Below are 8488 nucleotides of genomic sequence, written 5' to 3'. Positions count from 1 at the left end.
TTATCAAAAATTAGTGAACCCATCCGTTCGTCTTGCATAAGAGGTAAATGTACAAACATCTAATAAATAACAATAAACCACAACAACAAAGATTTTTTTTTATTATTATTATTATTAAAAATACATTATTATGCAAAAAGCCTGTGGGTTTATTTATCAAAACCTGTCACTTGAGAAGTGTTTAAGTAAAACTAATTACATTTCAAAATTGAAATTACGTCAAATTCCTTAATTTTTATTTTTATTTTTTTTAGATTCTTTTAAAAAAGCCTTTTGTTGCGTGTCTTTTACTGTTGCTCTCTTCACACGTTTGAACAGTCGCATGTCATTTCCGGCACGCGGCCTGCGCGTCGCAGTGTTTAGTCATGGCGGACGCCTTTGGAGACGATTTGTTCAGCGTGTTTGATGAAGAACAGGCCGGTTCTAGCAAAAAAGCCACCCCAAAGTCCGCAGCTCAGGCAGGGTATGCGAACGAACGTTTTGTTTTACGAATGTTTTGAGTAACTGATCTCCAGATATTGTAGCGTTAGTGTTTGACTGGTCGCGTTGAACACATGTGACGCGCACGCGTAACGTAGATAGATAGATAGATATAAGATAAGCCCTTTACACTTATAATTCAGCTTTAACGTTAATCATTTCGTGTTTGGACAGTCTCTTGCTGTTATTTTTAATGTAGCTCTTTTACGCTTGCCTCACTAAAATCTCGTTGTCCTTACACGTGACCCCGCGCCACAAAACCGGTCTTAAGGGTCAGTTTTTGGAAATTGAGATTCATGTATCATCTCAAAGCTGACTAAAGACGCTTTCCATTGATGTGTAGTTTGTTAGGACGGTATTTAACTATTTAAGAAACTAAGGGAGGAAAAAAAAAAAAAAAAAAAAACTATATTGAGAAATTCGCCTTTAAAGTTGTCCAGATGAAGTCCTTAGCCATGCATATTACGAATCAAAAATTAAGTTTTAATATATTTATGGTAGGAAATTTACAAAATACCTTTATGGACCACGATTTTTTACTTAATATCCTAATGATTTTTGACATAAAAGAAAACTGGATCATTTTGACCCTTACTATGCTATTGCTACAAATATATCTGTGCGACTTAAGACTGGTTCTGTGCTCCAGGGTCAACTGTCAAGAAACTCCAATGTAAACGCACACGGCCTTTTATCTGTCTGTCTGTCTGTCCGTCTGTCTATCTATCTATCTATCTATCTATCTGTCTGTCTGTCTGTCTATCGTCTATCTATTTATATATCTGTCGTGTTATCTGTCTATCTATCGTCTGGCTGTCTGTCTATCTATCGCCTGTCTGTCTGTCTATCTATCGTCTGTCTGTATGTCTATCTATCGTCTGGCTGTCTGTCTATCTATCGTCTGTCTATCTGTCTATCTGTCTTTCTGTCTGTCTGTCTTTCTGTCTGTCTATCTATCAGTCCGTCTGTCTATCTATCCATCCGTCTGTCTGTTTGTCTATCCATCCGTCTGTCTGTTTGTCTATCTATCCATCTGTCTGTCTGTCTATCTATCTTTCTGTCTGTCTGTCTATCGTCTATCTATTTATATATCTATCTGTCTGTCTATCTATCGTCTGTCTGTCTGTCTATCTATCGTCTGGCTGTCTGTCTATCTGTCTTTCTGTCTGTCTGTCTTTCTGTCTCTGTCTATCTATCTATCTATCTATCTATCTATCGTCTGTCTATCTATCGTCTGTCTGTCTGTCTATCTATCTATCGTCTGTCTGTCTGTCTATCTATCTATCGTCTGTCTGTCTGTCTGTCTGTCTATCTATCTATCTGTCTGTCTATCTATCGTCTGTCTGTCTATCATCTGTCTGTCTATCTATCGTCTGTCTGTCTATCTATCCTCTGTCTGTCTATCTATCTATCTGTCTGTCTATCTATCGTCTGTCTGTTTGTCTATCTATCGTCTGTCTGTCTATCTATCGTCTGTCTGTCTTCCAACCATACGCCTGTCTGTCTATCTATCGTCGTCTGTCTGTCTGTCTGTCTGTCTGTCTGTCTGTCTATCTATCTGTCTGTCTGTCTGTCTATCTATCTGTCTGTCTATTAAATTACACTACAAAATACTTAGCGATGCCCTGGAGACGAGCTAGAAAGGTGGAGAAGTGTTGAGATGAGCAGTGTGTGGCTGTGGAGTGAATCTCTGCTGTCTTCAGTTCTAACAGAAAGACTGCTGATAAAGGTGGTAAACAGCAGAGCGATTCGGCAGCTGCGTGTAAAAGAGATGCTGATAATGACGGGCCAGAAGAGGTGGTGCTCGGGAAAAGACAGAAGCTGGAAACAGTGTCAGCCGAGGAGATCAAGTAAGATCGGCATACGTGTGCTTATGTACTGCTTCTGATGAAATGCTTCTCAGTGTGCTTGAACAGATGGATTTATATAGTGGTTTTACAGATTAATCTGCACCAATTGTTGCTATTTGGAACTGCCAGTTATTGGCGTAGATCAGGGTTCCTCAAATCTTGCCCTGCGGTTTTATTATTTTTTTCTTAATGTTTATCTCAAACTCTAATCCCCTAACTGTGATTTTTCTAGTGATCCTGAAGACCTTGATTAGCTTGCTCAGGGTTGGGAAATCAATTGTGATATTTAGTTTTTTAAAAATGTAATACATTTGGCACTGGAGGGTTTCACAATTGAAATAAGAAAAGCCTGTTTTCAGTTTTATAGTAGTTTTTTTTAACTTTAGAAACTAAAAGAAGCATAATGGGTCAAATAAAAAAAGTAATAAAAAAAAACATATTTGTTAGTAATTGATGAACACAACCATTTATATATATAAAAAAAACATTATAAAAAAAAACATTTTAAACTTCATAAATTTAAAATAAAAAAAATTTTAAATAACATTTTTTTAAGTGGTTTTACAATCCATAAGAACAGCCTGCTTTCAGTCTTTCAGGGAGAAAAAAATAAGAGAAAAATTATAATTAAAAAAGGTCTTTGTCAGTAGTTGAAGCAAAGTAATTTTTATTCATTTTATTTGTTCATTACAAAACATTTTCGTCGTCATTACTGTATCTTTTGCAAATTATTATTCATTATTGTGTAATAATGTTTTAAATGAATTTAGTAGGTACAGGTGGGTTTTACAATTGAAACATGCTTTTTTTTTTTACTTTAAAGTCAGCATAAAATCAAAATGTGCAATATTTGCTTTATAAGTCATCTTGCTAATCTTAATTGCTAATCAGCTGATTTTTTGGTTTTCCAATCTTAATTATCGGTATGGACAAAATCCACTTTTAGTTGACCTGTAGTAATTCTTATCATTTTTATCTGTGTCATCCTTCAGTCTGTCAGAGCTCATGCCTAAAGTGAAGGCGGAGCAGGTGGAGACAGTGGAGGGCTGCACTCACGAGGTAAACACACAAACATTGGAGAAAAACCCCCCCATTACTGTTGAATGTCCATGTTGTGACCCAGTCTTTCTTTCTCAGGTGGTTCTTCCTGCAGACGAGGAATACACTCCACTGAAACCACGCGTTGGAAAAGCAGCTAAGGTAATCTAATAAAGCGCACTGAACATCCTCCGACAATATCAATGCTTTGCCTTTGTTTAACGAGTTTTACTTTCCTCTAATGCAGGAGTACCCCTTCATACTCGACCCTTTCCAGCGCGAGGCCATCCTGTGCCTCGATAACAACCAGTCTGTGCTTGTGTCGGCCCACACATCGGCAGGAAAGACCGTGTGTGCGGAGTGAGTGTCCGTTAGACTAAAATATTGTCTGTGTGCAGTTCCTCAGATCTAAGTGTTTCCTTCTGCATGCAGGTATGCCATTGCTCTGGCTCTGCGAGAAAAGCAGCGAGTGATCTTCACCAGCCCCATCAAAGCTCTGAGCAATCAGAAGTACAGAGAGATGTACGAAGAGTTCCAGGATGTTGGTCTGATGACCGGTGACGTCACCATCAACCCCACGGCTTCCTGCCTGGTTATGACCACCGAGGTGAGACAGCGGCCCGTTACCTGCTGGAACACCAACGACTGGTTCTTTAGTTATTCATTGTTTTGTTGTGGTGTTTTCTTTCAGATTTTGAGGAGCATGCTGTACAGAGGGTCAGAGGTTATGAGGGAGGTGGCGTGGGTCATCTTTGATGAGATCCATTACATGAGAGACTCAGGTGGGTTGTAGTTAATGTTTGATCGGCAGAAGTTTCATGAAATATTGGCCATTTACACACTGCATATAAATTTGGCTGTCACTTCACCTTTAAGTGCTTAATCCTGTTTCGTACACACACACACTTCAGTCATTTATGGGAGTGACAACCACATTCTACAACCGAAAATCAGATAGTTATAATCACATTTTCAGAAATTCTACACAGTGTGTACAGAACGGAATGGAACAACTAGTTGTTAATGATGTATTTAAAGGGATAGTTCACCCAAAAATATAAATTTTGTCATTAATTACTCACCCTCATGTCCTTCCAAACCTGTAAGACCTTCGTTCATCTTCAGAACACAAATTAAGATATTTTTGATGAAATCCAAGAGCTTTCTGACCCAGCATAGACAGCAACACAACTACCACCTTCAAGACCAAGAGAGATAATAAGGGCATTGTTAAAATAAACCATATGACATCAGTGGTTCAAATTTGATGAAGCTAACAGAGTAATTTTTGGGTGCAAAGAACAAAAAGAATGACTTTATTTCTTCTCTTCCGTGTCAGTCTCTGTAATGTGTTCATGAGAGTACCACGACACATGAAGAAATTGTTGAATAAAGTCATTCTTTGTTTTCTTTGTGCACTGAAAGTATTCTCGTTGCTTCATAAAATTTCTGGGTCTTGAACGTGTGAGTTGCGTTGCCGTCTATGCAGGGTCAGAAAGAAAGCTCTCAGATTTAATCAAAAATATCTTAATTTGTTTTCCGAAGATGAACTAACGTCTTACAGGTTTGGAACCATATGAGGGTGAGTAATTAATGACAGAAATTTCAGTTTTGGGTGAACTATCCCTTTAAATACTTATCAGAGTTGTCTGTTTTCTGTATATGTGGTGCATGAAATCAGTGAATCAGTGACTATTTGATTAGTTTTGCCAGATCTTGCAAAAAAAAAAAAAACAACCACAAATAAGATCAAGCCCATAATAAACTTAAATCCAAACCACATTATCCTGGAAATGCTTCTACTTTATTGACTCCATAAATTGGATCGCTTTATGAGCCAAAAGATGCTTAAAAAGTGTTGCTTCTAATAAGTGAAGATGGCAACCCTTTAAGAGCACACTCTGCCAAGCGGCCTTCCAAACAGAAACAAACTGATGACAGCTCCGTTTGTTTGCTGTAATATTACTTTGGTCAATAATAGCAGATACCAAACACTGAAGATGGAAAAACGCTGCTGTGGTTACAATGTCGTTCTGTTCTGTACATGCACAGAACTGCAATTCAGGAGATACACTCGTATTAGTCTCGCATGGCCAGACCTTCAGACTGATGGCTGAAGGTCTGGAATTCATAGAAGCTTTCTTTGGCCAAGGCCTGCTCATGAGGCTATTTGACCGACATGTCAAACAACCATTCACAGTTCATTTCATTCAGCGTCACGTGGAAATGTCGTCACAATAACAGACCGGTGTGTTAAACTCTCGGACGTATTTGAAAGATTCTATGCCACGAACTTTAAATATTTCACATACTTTTGAAACTCCAGCGTTTAGTTAATAATCACAAGCCCTAACAGTCACAAAAGAAAAAACTACGGCTTTCTTCTTTTTATAAAGGGGTTTGGCGTCACGGCATCTTTGTTTCCGGACAGAACATTAAAGAAGGCGACACACACGTCTCGCAGAAATCCTGTAGAATTCAACCAATCCGACGACGACTTCGACACTCCTGAAGTGTTTCTCATATGCATCAGACGTTTAGCCAATGGTCCATGGGCGTGACGTCTGAGGCTGAGACTACACTCTCATATATAAATGCGGTTGTGTACGTGGCCATTGTGACGTGCATATAAGTTCTTTGTATGTTAGCTGTCACTGAGTTTGTTTTTCTGGGTCACATGACCTGCAGAGCGTGGAGTGGTCTGGGAGGAAACCATCATCCTACTGCCGGACAACGTGCATCATGTCTTCCTGTCCGCCACCATTCCCAACGCTCGACAGTTTGCCGAGTGGATTTGTCACCTTCACAAACAGGTGCATCATCACTCTAGCAAACACTTTCGTAACCACCTAACAACAGCCTTGAATGCCTGCTCAAAAACACTAACCTCTACTTTAGCAGTGTTCTAACATCCAGTTTTTAAACTGAAAGAAGTACTAAATCTGAAATAAAAATAAATTGCAGCTAAATAGAAATTTGAAAACAGAAACTAATGAAAATTTGTCAAATGCACATAACAGAAGTTGCTTGTTTACTTGCAGCCCTGCCACGTGGTGTACACAGACTACCGCCCCACTCCTCTGCAGCACTACGTCTTTCCAGCAGGGGGTGATGGACTCCACCTTGTTGTGGATGAGAACGTAAGTAGCTGAATACTTTGGAAAGCTGCATTAATACCTTTATTCTGTCATCAGAGATGAAGGTTAAACACACACCAATGATCTTGGGTGTGTGCCCTCCTCTGTGTTACAGAATGGAATCTGTGTTCTATTATCTGTCAGGGGTGTAGTATTGGAACTGTTATTTCAAGAATGGCACGTCTAGATGTAATTCAACACAGATTCTGAAAGCTGGAATATCTGTGTGTGTGTGTTGCATAACTTCCAAGCCACAACCAACGCAACAAGCTGATCAAGTTTAAGAAAATATTCCTAATATCATTGCAGTTATGTAATCATATTTTAATGGTATTTCTTGTCAGGGAGAGTTCAGAGAAGACAATTTTAACACAGCAATGCAGGTCCTGAGGGATGCAGGGGACTCGAGTGGCAACGCTGGGGGCAAATGGGACCCCAAAGGCAGAAAGGGTGGAACCAAAGGTTAGTATTCAACTCTCAACATGAAATCAAAATAACACAATCAGTATTTTTCCAAGAAAAAAAGTTGCTCTATTCTAGCATCTGACGCCCACTTTCAAGATCCACTCAATTTCTAATGAATAAAATAAAGTTGGACTCATCATTTTATTATTTTAATTTGTTTAATATCCTGTTTCACATGGAAATAATATCAGATTTCGCAAGTACAATGGGTTGTTAACTGTTCCATGTTCATTTTAAGGTTAAATTTTGTAAGATTGTGCAGTGATGGGCTCTAAGCCCTCAATTCAGTCACTAGTTCAGAGAAATGGTCAACCTTTGATGGACTCTCATTGATTTGCTGTGTATTGTGCACATTGACTGATCTGAGTCATCGATATGGAACTGTTTACACCAATTTGATTTCCATTTTTGCACAAAAAGTCAGCTGTTGATTGTTTGTGCTGATATAAAGCTCCCAAACTATAAGCGTAATCCTCAGTTATTTAAATCAAGGGGAAGCTCAGCCTGATTTAAAAGTAAATTAACTTCCTATCATTGCATTTTAAGCTAATGCTGAAGTTGAGCTTTATTAAAAATTAAATGAACTTCCTCTCCCTGGATTTCGCTGTCAGCCGTATCTACAATTGGGATTCACAGATAACTGATAAATGAATGAGTTAAAATAAACACACACACACACAAAAGCGGTAGTATTTAAGTCGTTTTAAATGTCACCTGCATTTGTAGAGTTATGAGCTGTATTAAAAAAATAAAAAACAAATAGTCATTTTATTACGACGTTAAAACTTATAAAAAAATAATATTTCACAGGTTCACACATTTATACTGTATTTTTGGCACGGTCCTCTTGTGCCAAAGAGGAATTGCCTGTGCATTAGATGCTGGGAACATGCTAAATGCTGTATTAAAAATTGCTTCTGTTTGTTTTTTCTCTTAGGTCCATCCAATGTCTTTAAGATTGTGAAGATGATCATGGAAAGGAACTTCCAGCCGGTGATTATCTTCAGCTTCAGTAAGAAAGAATGTGAGGCCTATGCACTGCAGGTGGCTAAACTGGATTTCAACACAGGTATTAATGTTATAATAATTAATAATGCTCCTTGCTAAGACTTTTACTCTTATGGATATCTTTCGTCTTTCAGTCACACCTGCAAGGACTGATTCTTTGGTTAAACTAATCCTTGGAAAGAGGCAGAATGTAATTGGTCTTCTTTGGCTTTTTTTTTTTTTTTTTTTTTTTTTTTTTTTTTTTTTTGGATTTAGAGCTAGGTTTATCTCACTCTCATTGCTCAAATATGGGAGCAATGATGATTTATCGTTCCTCTTAATTACAAAGATATTAAATAAAATACAAATCATGGCCAAAAATGTCAGAAAAAATAAACGAGCTCAGCTTCGGGCTGTTTTTGAAGGATTTTTCAGTTTTGAAACTGGGAGTTCTTTTTTAAATATTCATCTGTTTGAAACAGAATCTGTTACAGAGCCAAATGCATGAATGTGGCCCTTCAGAATCAAAGT

At 38.1% G+C, this 8488-nt stretch overlaps 1 protein-coding gene across 1 annotated transcript in view; it reads left to right on the top strand.

The window, feature by feature from the left end:
• The first annotated feature begins 286 nt into the window (after positions 1 to 286).
• The window catches only part of mtrex (Mtr4 exosome RNA helicase), a 30695-nt gene continuing 22493 nt past the window's right edge, over positions 287 to 8488 (top strand). The window contains exons 1-11 of the mRNA XM_042732295.1: positions 287 to 463; positions 2184 to 2330; positions 3323 to 3389; positions 3468 to 3530; positions 3616 to 3728; positions 3801 to 3975; positions 4060 to 4150; positions 6057 to 6181; positions 6410 to 6508; positions 6850 to 6967; positions 7908 to 8039. Of these exons, the coding sequence (XP_042588229.1) occupies positions 366 to 463; positions 2184 to 2330; positions 3323 to 3389; positions 3468 to 3530; positions 3616 to 3728; positions 3801 to 3975; positions 4060 to 4150; positions 6057 to 6181; positions 6410 to 6508; positions 6850 to 6967; positions 7908 to 8039 (1228 nt within the window). The 5' untranslated portion in view covers positions 287 to 365. The remainder of the gene's footprint in view (positions 464 to 2183; positions 2331 to 3322; positions 3390 to 3467; positions 3531 to 3615; positions 3729 to 3800; positions 3976 to 4059; positions 4151 to 6056; positions 6182 to 6409; positions 6509 to 6849; positions 6968 to 7907; positions 8040 to 8488) is intronic.

Source organism: Cyprinus carpio, chromosome B10 (assembly GCF_018340385.1).
Source record: "Cyprinus carpio isolate SPL01 chromosome B10, ASM1834038v1, whole genome shotgun sequence".
Lineage (NCBI taxonomy): Eukaryota > Metazoa > Chordata > Actinopteri > Cypriniformes > Cyprinidae > Cyprinus > Cyprinus carpio.
The sequence above is the reverse complement of the archived record's forward strand: the minus strand, read 5'-3'. Positions and strand labels throughout refer to the sequence as shown.